Source organism: Lacerta agilis, chromosome 10, assembly GCF_009819535.1.
Source record: "Lacerta agilis isolate rLacAgi1 chromosome 10, rLacAgi1.pri, whole genome shotgun sequence".
Classification (NCBI taxonomy): domain Eukaryota; kingdom Metazoa; phylum Chordata; class Lepidosauria; order Squamata; family Lacertidae; genus Lacerta; species Lacerta agilis.
This window is the reverse complement of record NC_046321.1, coordinates 5974629-6000732: the sequence shown is the minus strand read 5'-3', so window position 1 is coordinate 6000732 and position 26104 is coordinate 5974629. Positions and strand designations below refer to the sequence as shown.

The window sequence follows — 26104 nt, the reverse complement described above, 5'->3', positions numbered from 1 at the left end:
AACTGCTCACTAATGACTTTACAGAGGTGTAGCAGTTGTGTCCCATCCTACAAACTTCCTTGCCAAGGGGCGAGAGTAATTTTGCTCCCTTCTTCGCAGGGCTCTGGCACTTTGTCGGTGTAATTGCAATCCAAGGAAGGAAATACTCACACGCTAAACCTTGCACCTCTTGGCCATCGGTAACAGAGTCTAATGGATGTTTCCCATTGATTTATAGGAGCTGAGCACCCCAAGCAGCACTTTTATGCAGGTTCGCATTGCTAATACAAACTCTACACTAAGCTTTTCTCAAGTCATCTCCGCAGAGTGCGCCCGAATGGTCAGGCAGGATAATTCATTATCGCCACGTCTTACAAGTTGTCATCTCAACCATCACATAGAAGCTTCTTCTGCGATGCAACTGGCTCCATATATCAATATTGCATGACAGTCCAAGGCAGGGTGGAGGGAGAACTCCTTGAAGACAGATATTCCAAAGCCAACTGGAACAGGAGGGAGGTAATTACTAGGAATGGGATTTGCCCCAGACACTACCGATCTATATATATCATAGGCGAGGTTCCACAATATCTTTAACAACCACAGGTGTCCGAGACACCTCATAGCATCACATCGCAAGGTAAACTCACAGGTGACAGATGTTCGCTCCAAACTTTTAAGACAGCGTTGAAACCTAACAAGCCCTTTGCCCTGCAGTGTTTCATATTTCCTCTTGGAAATCCCATGCCATCCTACGCCTCGTTCTCCTCTGTTCTATCTGTCCTTCCCCTTTTCCTTTGTTGTCTTGGTTACGTGGCCAGGCTCCTGATATGCTGCTCATTTTCATTTTAATAATACACTCTTGTAAAGCACAATATTTTACTTCAATTGCATGTGTCACTGGAAAAAAAATTCCTTTGACGTGGATGATATTTGTATATCAACCAACTGGCACTGCTTTATGATTCCAGGTACTTTGCAAGAGTTTCACGAATCGGGTGTCTCGGGAGCCTGAAATATGATCTGTATCATCTTTTATATGAACGTATAAACAACAAACATCAATCAATTCTGAAACTGCATGAGGGAAAAGGAGGTGAGAAAAGTTTTCCTTAGCAACAAGCCAGCAGGTAAAATGGACTCACATCACAAGGAATGATGATGGTAATTTATACAGCACTTTAGAATGTCCAAGTGTCCATAAAGGTAAAGGTAAAGGGACCCCTGACCAACAGGTCCAGTCGTGTCCGACTCTGGGGTTGCGGCGCTCATCTCGCTCTATAGGCTGAGGGAGCCGGCGTTTGTCTGCAGACAGCTTCCGCGTCATGTAGCCAGCATGACTAAGCCGCTTCTGGTGAACCAGAGCAGCGCGCGGAAAGGCCGTTTACCTTCCTGCGGTACCTATTTATCTACTTGCACTTTTGATGTGCTTTCGAACTGCTAGGTGGGCAGGAGCTGGGACCGAGCAACGGGAGCTCACCCCGTGGCAGGGATTCAAGCCGCCGACCTTCTCATCAGCAAGCCCTAGGCTCTGTGGTTTAGACCACAGCGCCACCAGGGTCCCTCCAAGTGCCCATATCTTGTTGCAATTCTTGAAAGAGCCCAGTAAGAAAGGCCAAGATATCTGTCTCTACGTTTGCTTGCCAAAGGCCACCTAATGAACCAACTCTCAAGCAAGATTCAACCATGGATGTCCTACCAATGGTACCAAATAGTATGGGAAACAGCCTTACTAGAAAAATTAACCAATAAACTGAAACTGACACGGGGACAAATAGAAGAAGACTCCTTCACCCCGGTATGGCTCCCCTTTATCACACACACAGCCCATCAAGACATGGACAAAAATCCACCAACAGCAGACAAATGAATACGGCTAACCTGATTGAAAACACCCACCCACCCCACTCACACATGAAAACAAATTTCACCACAGCCAATCACAAACAAGCAACCGCACCCTCGGCCAACCCCAACTTCTCTCACCACCAAAGGAACACAAGCAAATAGCAAAGAGAACCGGCACAAGCGTCGCTGACACAAAACGCCACACATACATTAAGCAAAATAGAAACATCGCCTCCCAACCCCAACCCCACTCGCCTTCCCCCCTCCACCTCTTCCCCCCTTTTCTTCCTAATGTAACCCTAACGTCTCAAGAAATTAAACGGACCTGTGGAAAATCTAACTTGAAGAAAGAGACATTGCACATACTTTTGCAAACCAAGAAATCTTTAATTTAAAAAAATGCATTTTAAAAAACAACAACCATGGATGTCCTAATTCATGCATCCTTTTAGTACAGGCATTCTCCCCACAAAACACACACACTAATTGCCTCTGGTGAGGAGACCTGCGGGAAGAGTTCCCCCCCTTCACACACACCTCTGTTGGCAATCCAGTTCATTGATCCTACGTACAAAATTTTCCAAACTGAAACAAAGCGGCCACTACTCAAGAGCTTCAAACAGCTATAAACCAGGAACCAATGAAGAGCCAGTGCCATATTTTCGTATAAGCTAAACAAGATATAGCTTAGAGCCCCACACTCTTGGGGGCCCCAAAAGAAATTGAAGAAAAAAACTGGAGGTACATTTCCAAAATATAAGATAAAATAAAGATTACTTGGATAAAATACATATTTTGTTATGTGCAAATGGCTTTAGAGACCTATTAGGTCCATAAATTACCATATAGCATATTCCTTCCAGTAGCACCTTAGAGACCAACTAAGTTTGTTCTTGGTATGAGCTTTCGTGTGCATGCACACTTCTTCAGATACACTGAAACAGAAGTCACCAGACCCTTAAATACACTGACTTCCACTGACGATCTATATGCTGCCTTTCAGCCCAAAAGGCTCCCAAGGTGCCTCTCAAGAATAAACGAATACATACAAATACAGTCATACCTCGGGATATGGCCGCTTCAGGTTATGCGTTTTCGGATTGCGCACCGCGCCAAACCCGGTGGAGCCTTATTTGCCCCTACGGGTTCCCACGGTTGCGCCCGGTGAGAAAACATGGAAGCAGAAAGACACCTGAGGCTGCTGGCTCCAGAGAGAGAAAGATTTATTTTTCTGCATGCAGAGGTACTGCGGTGTTCAGACATCCAAGCAAGTACAAAACTAGTCAATTTTCAGACAGTTCTTATAGACAGTTCTCTGGCTCTCTTCCCACCCCAGAAAACTTCCTCTTGTCCATATAAGGAACATTTCCTGTTGTACATATAAGGCAAAAGGACATTTAGCCCTGAGTTGGTTCATGCGCACTCCAGCAAGGCCATCCTATCTGTCACCAGTTCCTCTCTGCAAGGACAGTTACTCTCTGTGTTATCTCCAGACACTTAGTCATAGCTTGCCAGAAAGAAATACAATGCAGATCAAAGTTCACAGCTTTTACAGAGAGGTTTCATAAGGCAAAGCTTAAAAAGTTCTTTTACTTCTGGACTAACAATACATTCAGGTAAATATATGCAGGTTAGCTAATTAACCCCTTCCACCAGAAGTACCGGAACAGGTTACTTCCAGGTTTCGGCACTCGCGCATGTGCAGAAGCACCAAATCACGACCCGTGTGTGCACCGACGTGGTGCTGTGGGTTGCGAACGCGGCGGGTTGCAAAACGTGCCTCCCGCACAGATCACGTTCGCAACCCGAGCGCCCACTGTACAATAATGTGAACATGAACAGTGCAAGTGATAGAAATCCAAAACGTTTCCTGCAGTCATTCCAGCAAAGTCTGTATTAATATTATTTTTGCTTCATCCTTCTTAGGCAACAACTGATATCACCCCACCACAAAGTATTTCCTCTCCCTCTACACATCAAATGTGGATGCCAATTTGACGGTCTTATGTCTGGAATAGCAATGAGCACAGCTAGGAAGTCTCATTTTTTCTTTTCTTTTTACACCTTCGTACTGCGAAAGGGCTGCAGCTTGATTGGGAAGAGGGCGGGGAGGAAGAAAAAAAGCTTCAAAACCAGAAAGGACCCCTTCATCCTTTTATTATTATTTCTGTATCAGAGAGACAAGACAAGCACGAAGACCAAAACTTTCAGATCTGTCGGAAGCATCTGTGTTGAATTATTTGCTGCTGCTTATAACACACACACACACACACACCCCGATGAAGCAAAAGCCCCTATATATGAGAGGGAAATAGAAAGCCATACAGTACTTTTAATGCTGAGCAAAAAAATGCTGGGGTGGGGGTGTCGGAGGGAGAAACAAGCAAACCACTACTGAAACTGCCCACTCAAGAATTTAGCAACTCCAAAATTCAGAGAAAATGAATAGAAACAGAATCTAACAGGGCTGACATCTCGATGTTACACAAGCGCATTTTCCATGCTACCATGGAATTGGGGTTTTCAGTCACAAAATGAAAAGGCAAAATTCCCAGTTCTAACCCACGATAACCCATAATCTACATTAAACCAGGGTGGACAACCTTCATTGACCTCCCGTCTGATATTGATGGACTCCAACTCCCCTCTGCCCCAGCCGACACAGCCAATGGTCAAAGATGATGGGAAGTTGTAGTCCAACAATAAGACCACAAGTCACCGGCCCTTGCTCCTCAACCTGTCTTCACCTTCCACATCTAGAGAGGCATGTGCAAAAATGAAACCTCTTTTGTGCAGGACTCTCTGCCTTTAAATAGCCTCCTGGCTTATTCTCTCTCCCACTTTAAGAAAGTATCAAAAGGCATTGGTTTTATCATTTGCATTTCTCACTTGATTTGCCAATGCCCCCTCTTTCCAGGTTAACGTCTGCATTCTTTTTGCTCTTTTCGCACTCTGTCACTCTCTCACAAAATAGGCAAATCCCCCCCCCAACCCAATCTCTCCAACTCCCTTATCCTTTTGCGTCAATCTTTTTTTTCTCCTTCATTGTGAGCTTGAGTGCAAGGACATCATGAGTTGCATCCAACTAAGAGAAGACCCACTGAAATGAATCAACCTAAGTTAGTCAGGTTCATCGTCAACTTCAAAGATTGCCGTATTTTTCACTCCATAGGGCGCACCTTGTTTTTAGAGGAGGAAACAAGAAAAAAAATCTGGTTTTCCTCCTCTAAAAGCCCTGTTTTTTTGAGGATCAGCTAAAAGTTTTGCAGCTTTTTTGCAAAGGGAGAAAAGCAAAGCTCTTTTTGCAAAGGGGGAAAAGCAAAGAGGGAAAGCCCCATTTTTATGGGGTTCATCTCACATTTATGCAGCTTCTGAAGAAAAGGGAGCCATTTCTACAGTTTCCAGACAGATAATCTAATCAGCTAGTCACATGTTGCTGGGGAAACAAACAACCTCCCTCTGCAGCACATTCAACAATGGAGGGTGGGGTTGAAAGGGAGCAGAGTCTCTTATCTGTCTCCCGATCTCTTGCTGATCAGCTGCTGAGCGGGGTCCTTTCAACACCCCCTTTTCTCTTTGTAAAATAAAAAGCACTATCTGCTTTTGGCCCCTGGGCAATTCGGCTCCAGGGACCACCATTCGCTCCATAAGATGCACAGATATTTCTCCTTAATTTTTAGGAGGAAAAAAGTGTGTCTTATGGAGCGAAAAATACGGTAAGACTAGCACAGGATACATAACCACACACATACACAATAAATGAATAGAAGGAGATTCGCCATATTTAAGTTAAGAACTTGCTGGCTTTGGCATGCATACCTAGTGCATAGAAGGCCTTTTAAGTTTTCTTTTGTTTTTAACAGTAACCACAGTGAGCTGATCAGCGATAATGAGTTTTAAAGGAATAGCCTCATGCAACTTGAAACTTAGAGCGGGCAGTTGCTCCTCCCCCGCCCTCATTAAATGGTACCACCGCTGCTGACATCACCATCCTGAGGACCAAAACCCAAGAAGGGTCAAGTCAATCACTAGGAGCATTGTAGAAATGCAGCGTTGTTCGTGGAGAGCAGCGACATCATGAATATGGGTTTCAGAGTTTATGTCATGCTTGGAGGAAATAATCCTATCTAAAGTCCAAATGATCTCCATCCAAGGAGAAGGTTTATTCTAGAGTTCCTCCCCCCCCCCCATTTTAAGGGGAAAAAACAGCCAGTCCCTCCTGAAAATTCGTCATTCATCACTAGAAAATTTCAACATTCAAAAACACCCAGTAAGTTAGCTAAGGTACAACATTCCAGAAAGAAGGCAAGTATCTCCTCTTCCAAGAACAGAATACGTGAGTAGACAGTTAAACCACAAGACAGAACATACCAAGCCAATCTCCCTCCACTGGAAAGTCACCTCCAATGGATCTTGAGAGACAATCAAAACACCTGCCAAAAACCCAGAGTTAAATGCCTCCTTCAGCCTTGGCTTTGGCTCCAGAATACAAATACTGATGGCCCCACATGATAAATTGGAATTGCTGTAATAGAGGAAAGCTGCAGCAAAGACAAGGGTGAGCTTCCCGTTCTCTTGGATGGTGCCCAAGGGAGATCAGACCCTGAGGGAAGGACGCCTATTTATATCCAGTCCCTGGTGGCAACCCAGTAAATACAATCAACAAAGAGTACTGCGACACTTCCAAGACTAACAAATTTATTGAGGCATACAACTTTTGTAGGACAGAGTATGTGTTCTACTCGGAGGCTCTAGCCCAGAACAGTTTGTGCTAAATTCGATTTGTTAAGAAGTCTTTAAGGTGCCACAGAACTCACAATTTTTATTTTTGCAGCAAAGGATTAATATAGTCACCCCTCTGGAATTTGTCACTGGTAAACAGAACACTTAACATAACTTCCTTTTCAAACGTTGGAAGGAATGGGAATAAAGTCTACTTTCCACAAAGCCACCAGTAACTTCTGCAACGGATTAAACTCAGGCATTCCACCACATCATGCAATACACAAGCTGCCTTTAAGAAATCATCTTAATAGTACTTCCAAATGCTAGCGGACATCCTAAGGCAGTAGCCTTCAGCTTTTCCAAGCCGAGGAACCACCTTTAACATGCATTTGGTGGGACGTTTCTCAATTTCCCTTTACCATATTGGTATGGCGATAGTCCTGCTGTTGAGATCTTAGATCAGATTGTGACCTAGTTGGTGATCCCTGATCCGCGAACTGAAGACCTGTTGCCGTTAAGATATGTTCCACTCAACAGATCGCAGAATCGTTGTGCTAATTTGCTTTGGCTTAGGCCTGTTCCCAGATAACTGCTCTCTCTTCGTCCACACAGGCCAAACCTTGGCAGAAATAGTCCTCAGATAACATAAACCTACGCACCCATACCATTTCACAAGTCTTCTTTGCTACGGACCACATCAAGTTAGGAAAAGCCAGGCCTACCTTTTTCAGCTTGCCACTTTTGGTGCCCACGAAAGCCAAGGAGTGGTTCTTATACACATATGCAATGACGGATGTCATCCTGTCCTTGTCCTCTGTTAAGACGGGGAGTCCTCGTACCATTTCGGATACTCCGAGTGGGGCATTCATATCCAGGCCACAGAAATTATCGTCAATTGTTAACAGCTGCAACGAAAGGAAGAGTGTGTGTGAGAGAGAATCTCTGTTAAGGGGACAGGTTGATCTGCTGTGGGAAGCAAAGAACCTTTCTAATTCCTCAAATATTTTGCCAGTGGGCAGTGAACAACAGGAATTGTTTTGATGGCCACAACTGAAGCTAGCCTTTCTCTTAAAAAGAACACTGAGCAATAGGATAGTGCCTACCAGAATGGTAAAGTCTCAGTTTGTGGAATGCGAATTTGTGGAAAGAAATAAAGCAGTGTTGGGTTTTTGGGAGCTGGGCTGGCAAGAAGCGATCTCGGGCATTTGTGAGACAACATGATGCTCCTTTAGGATTGCCATTTTATGTCACCTGAATTAATAGGTGCAAAATATTCTAAAGAAAAGTAGGATGTGGTTGAGCGAATCTGTGTATTTCTTCTCTGAGTGACACACATTTGTTTTCACCCCTGGTTCTGTCCCGTTTGTTCATGAAACTGCAGATTATTGTTACTTCTAACATCCTCTCAAAATACACTTTGATACACCTCTGAGAACTGTGCCACGACTTTCGTTCTGAGAAATGCAAAATGCAGTCGATAGCTAAGTTCCAATCTGTGCACCAGACCAAGAAGTGCAGAGCTGGGCATCGCATACAGGAACTTACAAGATTCCTCAACCATCCCTACAAGTCAGCCAAGTCAACTCTCGTGCCTTGAAGGAGCCCAGCGCTTCCTTTCAGAATCAGTGCCTCTGGCGGTCAGGCAGTGATAAGGCCGTGAGTGCTACCACCACGGCTCTTTCCAAGTCTGTGAGTCCGGCCACGGACTCTAACTGAAGGATGTGACATGTTTGTCAGCACCTCAAGCTACCATCAGTCCCAGGCAGGCAGTCCAAGCAGGCCAGGTGAGACAGAATATACCTGTATAAGTAATAGGGTTCACAAAGCCAATAAGCTGTCTAGTAAAGCTAAGAAGAGCTCATTAGGACCAAGGCAAAGTCTGAGCTGCACAGATAGTCTCAAAAGGAAATTTAATTTATACAGAAACAGGAGATGGCATTGACCAAGCAGGGAAGCCAAAAGATTGATTAAGCCATTTGGAGTCTAGGACAACTGCAGCAAACCCTCCAAGTGTCCTTTTTCTCCAGGGGCAGTCATGGATTTACAGAAGCCATCTCAGTTTTCTGATTTGATTGTGGAACGTCCTGCTTTTCCTTAGGATGTCCCTATTTTCATCAGAGAAATGTTTTAGAGTATGGAGTTATGCGACCCCTGAGCCAAGGAGATAAATAGCTATAGAGTGGTACCTTGGTTTACGAACTTAATCCGTTCCGGAAGTCCGTTCTTAAACCAAAGCGTTCTTAAACCAAGGCATGCTTTCCCATAGCAGCAGGGGACTCAATTTACAAATGGAACACACTCAACAGGTAGTGGAACATGTTCTGCTTCCAAGGCAAAGTTCACAACCCAAGACACCTACTTTTGGGTTTGCAGTGTTCTTAATCCAAGTTGTTCATAAACTAAGCTGTTCTTAAACCAAGATACCACTGTACAGGGATGCGGGTGGCACTGTGGGTTAAACCACTGAGCCTAGGGCTTGTCGATCAGAAGGTCGGCGGTTCGAATTATCACGATGGGGTGAGCTCCCAATGCTCGGTCCCTGCTCCTGCCAACCTAGCAGTTCAAAAGCAAGTCAAAGTGCAAGTAGATAAATAGGTACCACCCTGGCAGGAAGGTAAATGGCGTTTCCGTGCTCTGGTTTCGCCAGAAGCGGCTTAGTCATACTGGCCACATGACCCGGAAGCTGTACGCCGGCTCCCTCAGCCAGTAATGCGAGATGAGCGCCGCAGCCCCAGAGTCATCCGCGACTGGACCTAATGGTCAGGGGCCCCTTTACCTTTACCTTTACCACTGTACAACCTTAAGAAGACATCTGAAGGCAGCCCTGTACAGGGAAGTTTTGAATGTTTAATGTTTTGTTATGTTTTTATATACAGGTGAAACTCGAAAAATTAGAATATTGTGGAAAGGTTCATTTCTTTCAGTAATTCAACTTAAAAGGTGAAACTAATATATGAGATAGACTCATGACATGAAAAGCAAGATATGTCAAGCCTTTATTTGTTAGAATTGTGATGATTATGGCGTACAGCTGATGAGAACCCCAAATTAACAATCTCAACTTTGGGGTTTTCATCAGCTGTACACCATAATCATCACAATTATAACAAACGAAGGCTTGGCATATCTCGCTTTGCATGTCATGAGTCTATCTCATATATTAAACTCCAGTAGCTAATGAAAAACATTGCTTACATAAATGAACTTTTCCATGGTATTCTAATTTTTCGAGTTTCTCCTGTATGTTGGAAGCCGCACAGAGTGGCTGGAGCAACCCAGTTAGATGGGCAGGGTATATTATTATTATTATTATTATTATTATTATTAATCCCTATTTTCATGGGAGACATGTTGGAGGGCATGCTGCAGCTGTCAAGGGAGAAGGAGCAGAACGCTAGCTTTGCTCCTGGATCTGCGGTTCAAGACATCCCCTGCAGCTCTGCATCCTGACATCGGCAGCTGAGTCCTCTTGCTGACATCACAGGGGATCTCTTGGCACGAGGTGCCAGACAAGGATTAAAGCCATATCCTTTTTCCCTCCTCCTGATTCCACATGCACTAGGAAGCAGATTGGCAGCACAGTGCGGAGTCCAGGTGCCAAAGAAGCCGGAGCCCAATGGCTGGAATGAGCCTCAACTGTTCTTTAAACATCTGCTTTAAAATGTACCTCTCCAGATAATTGCGATCACAGCCAAATCTACATTTTGGGAGAAATCCTAGCCGAAGGATTAGCACCTCCTCCTGCCTTCCCTCCTCGCTTTCACTTTGGCAGTCTGTCTGCTTGTACGTCAGAGCTTATCCAGGCCTCTTGGAAAGGGAGACCTATTACCGAATCCTGCGAAAGTCCCTGCCTGAGGGACTGGGGCTGCCACTGGCCGGCTGTAAATCTGTGATCAGCTCACTTTATTCCTTTGGTTACTTGGGGAACTGTAATTCGCTCATTTGATCGCTGTGATTCTTCCAACATCAAACATTGCGTTGTGGAGAATAAAAGAGTCAGGGTGGACTACTGAGATCATCTATTAGTTCAACCCCACTCTTCAATGCAAGGGCCTCTAGCCAAGGTTGGTCCTACTCAGAGGAGACTCACTGAAATGAATTAAGGGGTTGTTGGACTAGGTGACCCTCGTAGTCCCTTCCAACTCTATGGTTCTGTGATTATATGGCTCTAATTAGGTTTATTAATTCAGTTGGTCTACTCTGAGTCCCTGCTCCTGCCAACCTAGCAGTTTGAAAGCACGTCAAAGTGCAAGTAGATAAATAGGTACCACTCCAGCAGGAAGGTAAGCACGTTTCCGTGTGCTGCTCTGATTCACCAGAAGCGGCTTAGTCATGCTGGCCACATGACCCAGAAAAACTGTCTGCGGACAAATGCCGGCTCCCTCAGCCTATAGAGCGAGATGAGTGCAGCAACCCCAGAGTCATCCGCGACTGGACCTAATGGTCAGGGGTCCCTTTACCTTTTTACTCTGAGTAAAATGTGGTTGGATACAACCCTGGATCTGCAATGCAGGCTGCAACTCACTCATATGAACTGCAGAGCTGGAAGGGACCACTACAGTCATCTAGTCCAGCTCCCCGCCCTGCAAACTAATTACAGAATTCTTCATTTGCCTGGGCAATTTCATCTTGTTAAGCATTTGCTGAATATTTCATTATGCAACTTTTCTTGTGTCCATCCTTTAAGTGGGGTGGACACAAGACTTTTTAAATACAGGCAGCAACCGTTTTAGGCGCGACTGTGCACGTGCGTATCACACCAAACCCGAAAGTGACCCGAAAATGTCACAGGAACGTCACTAAAAAGGGTGGGAGGGTGGGGTGGAATGGGGAACTGTGTTTGTGGGCTTCCTCAACTGTGTTCAAATTATATGCAATTCCAAGTAAATTGGGAGTTGACAGTATACTACTGGGCGATTATTTTAGTATTTAAGTTTGTTGCTGTTTATAAACTGGCTGCCACACTCTGCCTACAGAGAAATCACTGACAATTAATTTGACAGTCAACCAATGCTTCCAGCCTGCCAGCCCATGGAATCATCAGGTGACCACAGAGAGCCAATCCCACACTGCTGCCTCTTCCATAGCCCCAAATTCTGCACACTCTCTCAGTTTGGCCAGTTCATTGCTGAGAGAAGATGTTGTAGCATTCCCATTTGCTCCTGAGTTACTTCTCTGCCTACCTCCTCATCTTTTCACTCAGGGTACTTGCCACCTCTCCGTGGAAAGGGCTTGGATCCTGGCACCCAACAGTTTGTCTATTTTAATAACATTTATTCGAAAGTTACACTATAGCTTTGTCCGCTGCCGTAATATCACAGGATGATCACTCCAATCCTTAATCCCACATCACTGTCATTTTGGCTTGCTGAATATCCTCACTAGGAACCCAGCTACCAATCTGGTTGGCTGGACATTTTCAATCAATATATCCCCTCCACAGACATGTCTGTGATGATGATGATGATGGCACTAAAATATCCTGTCTGTCCTTCTTCAATAAAAGAGAAAAAGATAGACCAGATCATGTCAAAAGTGGTTTTTTGGTTTTTTTTGTTTGTTTGTTTTTTGGTGTGCTTTTTTGGAAATGCCTTTGATTAGTCACCGATGGTATGTGAGGCATTCTGATGTTATCAATTCAAGCCTTGGTATTCTAAAATGGCCTCGGCCCAGTATACCTGAAAGAGCGTCTCCACCCCCACCATTCTGCCCAGACACTGAGATCCAGCTCCGAGGGCCTTCTGGCAGTTCCCTCGCTGCAAGAAGTGAGGTTATAGGGAGCCAGACTGAGGACCTTCTTGGTAGTGGCGCCGGCCCTATGGAACACCCTCCCAGAAGATGTCAAAGATATAAACAACTCTCTGACTTTTTGAAGACATCTGAAAGCAGCCCTGTTTGGGGAAATTTTTAATGTTTGATGTTTTATCACATTATTATTATTATTATTATTATTATTATTATTATTATTATTACTATTATTCTGTTGGGAGCTGCCCAGAGTGGCTGGGAAAACCCATCCAGATGGGCAGGGTATAAATAACAAATTATTAATATTATTTGAGGTTTCCTCCCATCATTGGGCAACAACTAGTTTAGCCGCTGTGGACAGGAAGGAAATTAATTCTTTAGATGTAAGGGTAGAATTTGAGGTCAAATCTATTGATAATATCATGGAATCATAGAATCATAGAGTTGGAAGAGACCACAAGGGCCATCCAGTCCAACCCCCTGCCCAGCAGGTAACACCATCAAAGCATTCCTGACAGATGGCTGTCAAGCCTCCGCTTCAAGACCTCCAAAGAAGGAGACTCCACCACACTCCTTGGCAGCAAATTCCACTGTCAAACAGCTCTCACTGTCAGGAAGTTCTTCCTAATGTTTAGGTGGAATCTTCTTTCTTGTAGTTTGAATCCATTGCTCTGTGTCCACTTCTCTGGAGCAGCAGAAAACAACCTCCACATGACATCCTTTTATATATTTGAACATGGCTATCATATCACCCCTTAACCTTCTCTTCTCCAGACTAAACATACCCAGCTAGTGATAATATCTAGTGATAATACGGCAAGTGCCGAATTAGGAAGGATAGATGGTTTGGTGATTTTGGAGGCCAGGTAAAAAAAAAAAAAACCTTTTCGCCGAAAGGCATGGACCTTTCACCCAACAGTTAACACGAAAACCTAACTCCGGTCTTATCCCACTGCTTCCCTCATTCAATCAGGTCTGCAGAAAGATAATGGAGGTTGGATGGGGAGACGCCGTTCAGGGCTGCATCCTAATCGCGCACCGCATGTCATCCGTGCCAGCGCAGCAGTGGTTACCGTGCAATTACATGCCACTATGTATAAGTGACAATGCAGTTACAGCTACTTTACCAATTACAGGGGAATTGCAACCCTGAAGCTAAGAGGTTTTTCACTCAGATGTAATTTAGGCAAGAACAGAAGAGAGAATGAAGTTGCTCAAATTTACTGGGAGTTGTGTCTGCTGGCTGCTCAGGTCTTTATTTTATTTTTTATTTTATTTTTTTTGCATCAGATCAAGGAGTGGTGTCAAGTTTCCAGAGAACTATAGAATCTTAATGTGCCACAGACTTTGTCGCCTGTCTTTGCTATCACCACACTTCCCAACATATGGCTTCAGGCAATAATATAGCATGTACCATGCATCGTAAAATGTGTAATTTCCTGGAAGGAAGACTGCATTTCTCTTAGACCAAAGGTTTCCTTCCTGGTGAGTCAAGCAGGCCTTTCATGGGTTACGTTTCATGAGCAAAAGCAAAGACCGTGTTAAGTTTTCCAGGAGTAAAGTACACTTTTTAAGAGCATTTGATCCGAGGCAGGATAGCACTCCTTTTGGGGCTATATCAGCACTACAAACATATCAAATGTGTACCTGCTGAACTGTCATGGCTGCCAGAGAACCCTAGAAATTGTGGTTTAACAACAGTGCTGAAAATGTTATGTTGGGGAAATATTTCCAACACCACAGAACTGAAGTTTCCATAGTTCCCTGCGTAGCTGAAATAATCATTAATTGTTAGTGTGTGGCAACCCTTCGATAATCATAATTGTCTCTTCTACAAGTGAAACATAGCAAACTTCTTCAACCTTTACTCATAGTCATGTGAGGGCTTGCTTCTCCACCAGAAAACTATCTGCGCTCTCTCTCTCTCTCTCTCTCTCTCTCTCTCTGGTAGGTAAAAGGTAAAGGTAAAGGACCTCTGGACGGTTAAGTCCAGTCAAAGGCGACTATGGGGTTGCGGTGCTCATCTCGCTTTCAGACCGAGGGAGCCAGCGTTTGTCCACAGACAGCTTTCTGGGTCATGTGGCCAGCAGGACTAAACCACTTCTGGTGCAATGGGACACTGTGATGTAAGCCAGACCACACGGAAACGCCGTTTACCTTCCCGCCACAGCGGTACCTGTTTATCTACTTGCACTGGCGTGCTTTCAAACTGCTAGGTTGTCAGGAGCTGAGACAGAGCAACGGGAGCTCATCCTTTCGCGGTGATTCGAACCGCTGGCCTTCTGATTGGCAAGCCCTAGGTTCTGTGGTTTAGACCACAGCACCACCCAGTAGGTAGGGTAGCAGGGAAGGCTTAGAAGAAGCTTGGGTTATCAACTGGCATAAGGGGCAGGATGGTGTGATCTGAAAGCAGAAGCAGCTGTTGCTTTTCAGAACAAGGAATTGTGCACTGTAACTGCAGCTACATTAGCAGGTGGAATGTAGAGCTGGAAGTAGGGACGAGCAAATCTGTCCATTTTGGTTTATCTCGGTCTCCCATTTTTCCAGTTATAAGTTCGGTTTCCACATTTCCATCTCAGTTCGACAAGTCAAAACAAAACAAAACAAAATCCATGTTTTTGTGTTTTTCTCTTGTATCTTGATGCTGTGAACTGCCTTGAGATGTTAAGATGAAGGGCTGGATACGAATTAAATAAATTGCAAAATTCAGAGGAGTACGAATTTTTGTAGGATAGCTGTTTCACTTCTTGCTTTGTTTCAGAAAGTGGAAACTTAAGACTGAATCAAATTTCTCCCCCAGCCTTAGCTGAAAGAGACATCGAGATACGATCCAGCTGCTACTCCTCTTTTAAAGATCAAGTGTGCCCAGAATGAACCCAACCAATTACTTGCTGGGTCCTTCCACAGAGGTGAATAGTGGGAAAGACACTTCCCACCCTGGGCTCCCTTTTCCAGGACTCCACAACAAGGAAGTTCTTCATAAGAGCCAGCCCAAGTCCTTCTGGACGAAGTTTCTTCCTACAGCTACTCCTTTCCATCTCACTCTGGAGTTTTGCACTGTGCCATCCAAACCTATAGTTCACATTTCAGGCTTTCAGCTCCATTTGTGTCACCTGCAAAATGCTCAGGTACCATCATTCCGAATACATTGTACGGAAGCGAACACACCTCAAAGCAAGCCCAGGTGCAGCTGGAAACCTGGCACTAAGGCAGCCTCTGCCGAAGAGCAATTAGCATAATTATTATTTTGTTTTGCAGGCAAAATTGCGACTTGGGCTCCTAAGCGCCTCGGCGCGTGTGACAACAGTGCTTGATAAAATTTCAAAACAACAACAGAGAACGTTTTGCTTGGCATTTCTGGAGCATCTTGGCCTACCTTGAGATTCCTCAGCAAACTGGCAAGCATCTCTGAGTTATCCTGAGAAGGCAGAGGTGTGGCGAAGCAGCCGTTGCTGTGGCAAATGCTGCAATAATGGCCTATCGGGGCATTAACGAGTTAAAAGTCTGATCCTAACCATGTTATGTCAGAAGTAAGCCCCACAGATTTCAATGGGATTTACTCCGACATAGTTATGTGCAGCTTTAAGTGGGATGTGTGCAGCATATTCCCATTCGTTTCAACAGGTCTCTCTCACACTAAACATTCCCAGCATATGGGGCCCTGAGAGGGAACGTGCAAAACCTCTGCTGTTTGCAATACCTCTTCTCTTATTTCGGTACTTAATACCTCCATCAGTGCGAAAATTGCACTTCTCTATGGGACACTCTATAGGGACGTGGGTGGCGCTATGGGTTAAACCACAGAGCATAGGGCTTGCTGATCAGAAGGTCAGCAGTTCGAATCCCTGCAGTGACGGGGTGAGCTCCCGTTGCTCTGTCCCAGCTCCTGCCAATCTAGCAGTTTGAAAGCATGTCAAAGTGTAAGTAGATAAATAGGTACCGCTCTGGTGGGATGGTAAATGGCATTTCCGTGCACTTCTCTGACCACATGACCCGGAAGCTGTACGGCGGCTCCCTCGGCCAATAAAGCGAGATGAGCACCGCAACTCCAGAGTTGTCCGCGACTGAACCTAATAGTCAGGGATCCCTTTACCTTTACCTTTATGGGACACTTATCTATGCATGCGGGAATACAATTATTATTGTTTTTTAAGGATAGGTGATTTTATAAGCTGTTATTCTGCAAATTAGTGTACATCAAAACATGAGCGTGCATAGTTCCCAACTGGAAGGTACAGAGACTGAGTTTAATTTGTGCACTGTTTCTGCTTTAGAGGCAAAAACTCTTAACTCTGACCTAGAGGAGGAGCTGCCGTCTTTTCTCTATCGAACTGAACCTAAGAGAGGATTGAGAAACATCAAGGCCAGGCATAGGCAAACTCAGCCCTCCAGATATTTCGGGACTACAACTCCCAACATCCCAGCTAACAGGACCAGTGGTCAGGGATGATGGGAGTTGTAGTCCCAAAACATCTGGAGGGCCGAGTTTGCCTATGCCTGATGAAGGTTCAAAGCCTCTTTGAGGCCCAGTGGAGATGTCCTGCGCTTCTCCTGAGCCTGGAAAAGGTCCTCAAACCTAGTTTGGAAAGGCTCAGAATATGGGAAGAGAGCTAATTATGAGTGCCTCAGAGACTGAGCACAAAGTCTGGGAAAATCAGAACCTTTTTTTTTAAAGAAAGAAAGAAAGAAAGAAAGAAAGAAAGAAAGAAAGAAAGAAAGAAAGAAAGTGCTTGCCACTGGTTGCAAGCAATTATGCAGGCTCCTGACATTGCCAGATCAGGGATGCTTCTCTGTAGCTGTGATGATGCAACTTCCACTGTTAAAAAAAAACACACCAAAAAACAAAACCTCGCTGTATCCCTAGCCCTAAGCGATTTCAGGCGGCATCTGCTGGGATGGTGTGTGGGTGCTGTTTCTGTTTTAACAAAGTACAAAAACTTGTGAAGGCAAGCAGAGTTCCCACCCACGCCCTCCCCTTGCAGATGTCACAGCCCTGGGGTCGGAGAGGGATTTGGCTCCGGGAGCGAAGCTAAATCCAGTTGAGCCCATTACCACACTGCTCAACAGAATGATTATTGTGCACAACTCGAGCCGCGCCGCAGCCCCCAGACCAGCGGTGCTTTAAATAGCACCCAAATGTCTCTGTGAAGGAGCCTCAGATACTTTGCTTCCAGCTCCCCGGTTCTGTTTCCTTTTCACTTGGTTTTAAAGAAGAAGGGAAGGGGGCGAAAGAGCCTCTTGTGTAACCATTCCCTTCAGCTTACTAACTGGCAAAGCAGCATAGCAGCAAGGCAATGTGAGGTCAGGTTTGGCTACAAGCGGCATGTAAACAACAGCACGGAGGAGCATGCAGGAAACCGCCAGCGAGGCCACATGTGACAAAAACCTACTGAACCACATACGCAAGCAGCCGGGGTCCCCTGCAGCAATACCCAGGCGCAGCTTCTAAAATCAACTCCTTCCCAAGTAAATCTAATCGGTCGTGAGGCGTACGGCGAAGAATTACTTGCAGCTGCCAAGGGAAAGCTCTGAAAAACTTGGGCTGGGAAGGAAGGTTTGGGGAGAGGGTAAACGGGCAAAGAGAACATCCCCTGGGCAAAGTTCACCTGCAGGAGGAGCTGATTAGGATCACCGTCCCGTTCTGGGTGAGAACGTATCTGCCCCGGGGTGCTGGGCCAATCTCACAAAGAGCAGGCTTAATATAGGCTCCGGAGAGAGGGCATCAGGGAGGAGGATTTCGCCTGAAATATCTCAGACACAATAGCACCAGTCAGCTGCCCCAGGCCCTGTTCCACCCTGAATGAGCATGTTGTGTGAGAGAGGTCAAGGGGGGGGGGGGACAAGAAGTCAAGGCACAGCGATGCTTTAAGTTGGGAAGGCTTGGCAAGTGGCCAGTTAAAGGGGCAGGCCGGTTTTCAGGGCTCCTTTTTCCTCTGCAATGTCTTATTTGAGCACACCATCATCCTCACATCCGTCAACCTCACTCAGAAAGCCTGGAGACAGAACCTCTTAGAGGTGGCCTCATATAGGCCGCATTTCATTGCTGCTCAAACAGGCATTGCAGGCTTGCAAAACCTGATCCGAAATAACGGTGAATCGAAGTGTGCGCAGTGCAGGCAATGATAACTCTGCTGTTCATCCTACAACTTCGTCAAAATTTACTGCCTGCCTTCAGCCATAATTGGCTCTACGATCTCAGATCGGGCTGACCCAGAAGCACTTTCCTGCACAGAAACCTTCCATTTTTGATAATAAAGTTAAAGGGACCCCTGACCATTAGGTCCAGTCGCAGACAACTCTGGGGTTGCGGCGCTCATCGCGCTTTATTGGCCAAGGGAGCTGGTGTACAGCTTCCAGGTCATGTGGCCAGCATGAATAAGCCGCTTCTAGCCAACCAGAGCAGTGCACGGAAATGCCGTTTACCTTCCTGCCAGAGCAGTACCTATTTATCTACTTGCACTTTGACGTGCTTTCAAACTGCTAGGTTGGCAGGAGCTGGGAGAGAGCAACAGTAGCTCACCCCGTCATGGGGATTCAAACCGCCGACCTTCTGATCAGCAAGCCCTAGGCTCTGTGGTTTAACCCACAGCGCCAAAAATAAAAAAGCGTAAAACTAGTGTTGAGCTGAAAGTTCTCAAAGGATAACTTTCAGTTCAAAGTTACTGGGAGCTTAAGAGGGTGAAAGGGGAACCAAAAGTGCTAATTTCATAGTTGTGCAGTTAGAATCATCTAGTCCAACCCCCTACAAAGCAGGAATATGCAGCTGCCCCATACAGGGATTGAACCTGCAACCTTGGCATTATCAGTGCCTAACCAATTGAGCTATTCAGGCTCCCAACTACCCCCTTGCTTTGCTGCTGCCAGTTCTGCAATGACAGGTCCCCTTGATGCCAGTCCCACCATTGACCCATGGAGGACCTGAATTCAGAGGAACCCCAGGTCACCCAGGGAAGAGTGCTTAGCGCCCTCTGTTGCACCCTCCAAGCCTGAGGACATGACTCTCTCTCTGATTCTGGGGAAGACTCTCTTGTGGCTTCTACTCCGCCATAGCCACAAATGTGACTGCGGAACCAGCTATGGACCCCCAGAGGACTGCAGCCAGCCATCCCTGGGTGGTGGATTCACTGGAAGGAAAATACCCTGCCAGTCATTTTAAGTCCTCAGTCCTTCACTGAGACATCATCCATAGCCTAGGCAACATATTCCATAGCTTTGCCAACAGAGCCTACTGGGAGCTGTCCAGCATCCTGACTGGGACTTAACCTACCCTGGCAGGACTTGACTCACCCAGACTTGACCTGAATGGAAGAGCAGTCCTTTCTTTTGTCTACCATGGATAGCCTTCACCTCCATGAATTTGCCCAGCCCTCTTTTAAACCCATCCAAGTTGGTGACTTCTCACTACCTCTTCATTATATATATATATTAGGGGCCAGGTGAAAACGTTCCTCTTCAACAAAACCTTTGGCTGATTAATATTCTACAGCCTTTTAAATGTGTCTGTGGAAAGAGGGGGTTTGCTGTTTCTTGTTGTTTCGTTTTAATCATTTACTTGTGTTTTTATCTTGTAGTTTATACCACGAACTGCTATGAGATCTTAGGGCGGAGGGTGCTATATAAATTTAATTTAATCAATTAATAATACAGGTAGGAAGAGCATTGTTGCACTTGCAACAAGTGCATTAAAATCCAGTCTCTTTAAAAAGTCCTGAATGCACCTCTTTTCTTCATTTGAATTTATACAATTGGCCACACAATTTTATTTTATTTTTAATGAGGCTTCCTGGCTTCTAAACCAGCCTTCGGCGACCTGGAGCCCTCGAGGCGTTTTGGACTACAACTCCCATCAGTGCTCCCACCAGGGGGCTGATGGGAATTGTAATCCGAAATGCCTCTAAGGCTGCTCTAAACTGCAGGCAACCCCTCTTCCCTACACAACATCTTCCTCCCAGCTGCTGAGCAAACAGCGCAGCATGGCTGAGTTACCAACTTCCCGTTTCACTGGCTTGACTCGAGTGGTCACAGCTGCCACTCTGACTCAGCAGCAAAGCGTTCCAACTTGCTGCAGAAGCTGCAGACGCCGGGGCTTCAGTTTGATATTTCACTCTCTTGGTCTCTGCTCCCCCCCCCCTTCCAGCCTGAGCAGCAAATACACAGCCCTGATCCCTTCCTCCTTTGCAATTATTTGTGCTCATGCCACACTCCATTACAGCCAGGGACAAGGATGCGGCCAGTCGGAATAGAGGCCCTGGACAAGCCATTTCTCTGGGAAGGGAGCGCAAACAGCCAGGCGGGAGGGACATGGATGGTTTCCAAAGCCATTTGCCGCTGCACTAAAGCAAAAAAGGTGGAGGGGGGAGGAATAGCATGTGTTAGGTGAATGCCTACTTGGGTTTTCAACAGGTGGGCCCATTGTATGCAACAGAAGGAGACTGGCGACATGTCTTTGGCACGGGGCATGCAAAAGCTCTTACATTCTTTGAGCAATTCAAAATTAAATGTGTGTCCATCTTGACTTTGAAAAGCCCTTTTAGCAATTATTCAAGGAAGCCCTGAGAACTGTGGTGCTTGTTCTAAAAGCAGTAGCAACAGCATTCCCATTACTTTGCTCTGAGGAAAAGCCCAGTCGGTAAAGCATGAGACTTTTAATCTCAGGGTCATGGAGATGAGACAACGTACCGGGGGGGGGGAGGTTCAAAAAGTATCTACATGGTGCTTAGAGAATAACTTGCGCCTAAATATTAGTAAGACAAAGGAGATGGCGTTGGACTTCCGGAGGAAGAGAGGGGAACCTGCCCCGTTGTGTATCGGGGGGGGGGAGCTGTGTGGAGAGTCTCCTCCTTTAAATTCCTGAGAGTTTACCTTAGTGAGGACCTCACTTGGAAAATCAACGTAACTCAGGTGGTCAGAAAGGCCCAACAGAGACTCCATTTCCTCAGGGTCTTGCGAAAGAATAATGCTAAACAACAACTGATGAACTCCTTTTACCGGTCCACAATAGAAAGTGTCCTTTCATATTGTATCGCAGTGTGGTATGCTGGCCTGACAGCCACGGACAGAAAGTCTCTACAGAGGGTGGTCAATACAGCACATGATATCATGGGCTGCCCCTTGAGTCCGCTAGATTGCATCGCAAGGGATCGTTGCCTTAGGAGAGCGAGAAAAATTCTCAGGGATGACTCCAACCCTGGGCATCACTTCTTTAATCTTCTATCCTCGGGCAGGAGATATGGAAGTATAATCAGCCACACCAACAGGCTAAAAAATAGCTTCTATCCGTGGGCTGTTAGGCTGTTGAATGAAAAATAATATAGCGAAATTGACTTGCGAGGTGGTGTGTTGTCAGATAAGAGATTGAGTGTTGGGGGGGAGGCTCGTTTAATTTCATTGTACACAGGTTGTGTGTATTATTATTATTATTATTATTATTATTATTATTAATGTAAGCCCCACATTGAGTGAAAGATTCCTACATTGCATGGGGTTGGACTTCAGTCACACCTCGGGTTACGCACACTCCGGGTTACGTACTTTTTGGGTTACAAACTCCGGTAACTCGGAAGCGCAACCCAGAGCGCGCGCGACACGTGGATGCACAGAAGCATTCTGCGCAGTTCACGCATGCGCAGACACGTTCGTGCATGCGCAAACCGCTACTTCCGGGTTTTTCACACGCTTGCTCGGGTTGCGTACTTTCCGGGTTACGAACTGTAACCGGGAACCAATTACGTACGCAACCCGGACTACCACTGTACTAGATGATCCTCGTGCTGCCTTCCAACTTACAATTCTATGATTCTTAGTGTTTTCCCTCTGCCTCTTCAGGCCCAAGCTGCCACAATAAGGACAGGAAGCACTGTCCTCGCTCTGATTTGGCTTCATGGTTATCCTATCTTGGAAATCAGATGTCACGAAGCCAAATCAGAGGGAGGGTAGCCATGTCTTAAAAGGGTGTGAAGCAGTGGCAGGGATCAGCAGGCAAGTCGTGGACAGGAGACAAAGACGGAATGAACAAAGTCATCCAAAGGATGGTTTTCATGTTTTGTTTTACCCACCTCAAGCTCTGTAGCCCGATGACTACATGGCCTCCCTTCTCTGCCTGAGACCTGGCAGCCTTATCGTCCTTATCCTCTAGTGCTTAAGAGTGATGGCCTGGGACCAAGGATACCAAGGTTCAAATCCCCGTGCAGCCATGAAGCTCACTGGGTTACACTGGGCCCATAACTCACTCTCAACCTAACCTGCCTCACAGGGTTGTTGTGAGGATTTAAATGGTGGACAGAGATCCATGTATGCCACCTGGAGCTCCTTGGAGAAACAGGTGGCATATAAATGAAATAAATAAATTAAATTAAATTAAGCTGGCAACCATCACTAAGATATCCCAGAATGCCCTGCTTGGAAGGCCATGGGGGTGGGGGGTGGGGGGAGAATGGCACCCCTGAACTGCCATTCCCATCTCCACTACCACAAAGGAATGGAGCATTCTGGGAAATAGAAAAATGGGTGGTATATTGCCCCCAATTCTCTTTGTTTTTGAAAATGGGGCTGCAGAATGGAGGAAGGTTTGACACAGTTCAAAAGAATTCAGAGAAGCGAACACGGAGCAATGGATTCAAACTACAAGAAAGAAGATTCCACCTAAACATTAGGAAGAACTTCCTGACAGTAAGAGCTGTTGGACAGTGGGATTTGCTGCCAAGGAGTGTGGCGGAGTCTCCTTCTTTGGAGGTCTTTAAGCGGAGGCTTGACAGCCATCTGTCAGGAATGCTTTGATTGTGTTTCCTGCTTGGCAGGGGGTTGGACTGGATGGCCCTTGGGGTCTCTTCCAACTCTATGATTCTATGATTCTAAAGTCCCCCTCCCAAACTGCACCCACCAACTTGCATTATGCGAAAGAGGAGAGGCAGTGTGTGTGTGTCCCCTCCCCCCACTTCCATCATCACCACCATTCCTGGCTCAAAGGACAACCGAGGGTTTCTAGTTAGCATCCTGACTTACTGCACTGCTGCAGCGGATGTCCTTCACTTTAAGCCAGGCCAAATCCAAAGTGCCTTCGCCTCTATAGCAGGACTGCAGCCTGTCCTTGATGCGGTCGTTAATTCTCTTCAGAGCAAAGATGCACAGGGCCGACTCGTCCAAGGACTTCATCTTCCTCTTCTGCCCCTTGGAGAAGACGGTGAAGAGGACGTCGTCCTCCGGCCTGATGCCCAGTGACCTGGCCAAGATGGCTCCCGCCTTGGACAGGTAGGCCGCCTGCAGCAATCGGTATTCCACCCCGTTCTTCTCGCAGCCAATGGGCACTTCGACGTACGAGTTGAAGGCCGTGTCCTCTTTGCACAGGCGGACCAGCTTGGAGGTGTAGACTTGCTCCTTAGTGGTGGAGCCCGGTGGAGAAATCATCTCGGGCTGGAGGGTGAGAAAGTAGACGAAATTACCACTGCTGAAGCCATAGATGTAGTATATGTCGAAGTCAGGGATGATGGTAAACGTATCTGATGGGATCTTGATCATGGAGGCCACAAACTCGTCGTGGAAAACATAAGCAAACATCCCTTCTGCCTCGGAGTTCTTGGGGAGCTTTCTGCTAGAAATTGTGGGGAAGTACTCTGGTTTGCCATCCACGGCGGTAGCAATGAAGAGCTTGTCGTCCATGTTGTTGTAAGAGACTATCACCCCAAAAACCGAGCCGCTCTCGTTCACCCCAGAGAGGTAGTGTTCCTTGTTGTGGAAGGGCTCCCCGAGCTTAAACAGGTCGTCCAACCTCAAGAGTTTGCAGATGCCCTGGTACAAGCTGCCACAAGCGATCAGCCTGTTCTCCTTGTAGTCAATGAGGAGCATCTTGTTGATGTTGTTTGTGGACTTCAAGGGTTCGTTGCAAGGCTGGACCAGTTTGGGAGGGTAGCACTTTGGGTTGTCGCTATCCGGGCCGGTCTGGTGAAACGTCAGCATCTCCAGATCGCTGGAGAGTTTGTAGATCCAATTGACGGCCCCCAGGTAGATGTTGCCTCTCCTCTCGTCCACCACCAAATGGTTGAAATGCACGTCCGCTGTTTCCACAGTGAAGGTGAGGAAAGGTCTCTTTGGGTTGGGAGGCTGCTGCCTTGTGGTGGAAGGCAGCATCACGGCACAAGGAAGGAGGTGTAAGACGAGGCAAGTCCACCTCCACGTGTCTCCCGACATGGTTACAAAAAAAAGAGTTTTGTATTCCTAGAGCAGCAGGAAGTGACGTTTTCAAAGTGCCGACCCTCCGGTGGAGATTATCCTAAGGGGAAAAGGGGTCGGGGGGGGGGGAGAGGGAGAAAGAAACATTATTGAGAAGCGTGTCCCCATCCTTCCTACTTCAAAAACCATGCCATCATCAGAGAAAGCTTATTTAATTGCTAATCCTCGCCTTTTCATCTCTGCAGGAAGGCTGGCACAAAGGGAGCCCCCTCAAACGTTGAGATGCCAAGGCAGAATAAGCAAGCAGCCAGGCCAGGCTCATTGTCAAAACAGCAGAGAATATACTAGGAGGGCGAGAGAAGCAGGCGGAGGTTCAGATTAAACAAAGCGCCTTTCTGGGCAGCAGCCTAGTACCATGAAGAAATAGTACCACTAATGGTACTATTTAAGTTTTAAAAGGTAAAGGGACCCCTGACCATTATGTCCAGTCACAGACAACTCTGGGGTTGCAGCGCTCATCTCACTTTATTGGCCAAGGGAGCCGGCGTACAGGTTCCGGGTCATGCGGCCAGCATGACTAAGCCACTTCTGGCGAACCAGAGCAGCACATTGAAACGCCGTTTACCTTCCCACCGGAACTGTACCTATTTATCTACTTGCACTTTGACATGCTTTCGAACTGCTAGGTTGGCAGGAGCTGGGACCGAGCAACGGGAGCTCACCCCGTCACTGTGGGGATTCGAACCGCCGACCTTCTGATCAGCAAGCCCTAGGCTCTGTGGTTTAACCCACAGCGCCACCCGTGTTAAGGAGGTGCAAATCCTCCAGTCATAAGCCATAGTTGTCCCATCTCCTGGTGCCACCCCACCTAGAGGTGGTTCCTCAGAGCTCTGCCACTACCATCACCTGTGCCAATCAGCTCCAGAAACCCAAACTCCTCCCACCTGATCTCCACCTGCCTTGAGCCATGCTTCTCTAGCTGCACTTTTACGTGAAAGTGCTCAGAATGACTCTAAAAGTGTAAACAAAATTAAAAAAAAAAATTCCTTCCAGTAGCACCTTAGAGACCAACTAAGTTAGAAATACGACCCAGTTATACTTGGGTGAATCCGGGAAGAGGGTCGCCATAACAAATCGCGCACACACATGTGCAGAAAAGCCTGACGGAGCTAACAACTGGCTGTGTCCTGTACATCTGTATTTATTTATTACAGATACAGATATTTATTTCGGCTTTTTGCCCATGTATAAAACAACAAAACGGTACAAAACAAAACAATAACAGCATAAGATATTACCATTTTAAGGTGATAATTTCTTTATCAAATGATAATACCATTACAAAAACACAAAACAAGGGGATCAGGTTTTGAATAAATTAGTAATAAAACTTTCAATAATCAAACAGCATTCCAGAACTGCAGTTAAAAACCTTGCAACCTGTAGGGTTCTATGGGGGTCCGTATCTTGCAGTATGTATGCAAGATGTGACTTGGCTGATTTATCGGCTAGTTTCTGGATTATCGGGTTTAATATACTAGTCTGAGCCGATCTGTACATGGGGCAACTGAACATTATATGCTGGAGGGATTCAGTTGACTTATTGTCACAAATGCACGAAACAGAGACCTGGCCCTTG

General features: G+C 46.2%; 1 protein-coding gene across 1 annotated transcript in view; it reads right to left on the bottom strand.

Moving 5' to 3' along the window:
* The window catches only part of PLXNA4 (plexin A4), a 535577-nt gene extending 511039 nt beyond the window's left edge, over nt 1-24538 (bottom strand). Inside the window, 2 exon segments of the mRNA XM_033162012.1 lie at nt 7275-7457; nt 23302-24538. Coding sequence (XP_033017903.1) covers nt 7275-7457; nt 23302-24483 — 1365 coding nt within the window. The 5' untranslated portion in view covers nt 24484-24538.
* Nucleotides 24539-26104: the final 1566 nt, after the last annotated feature.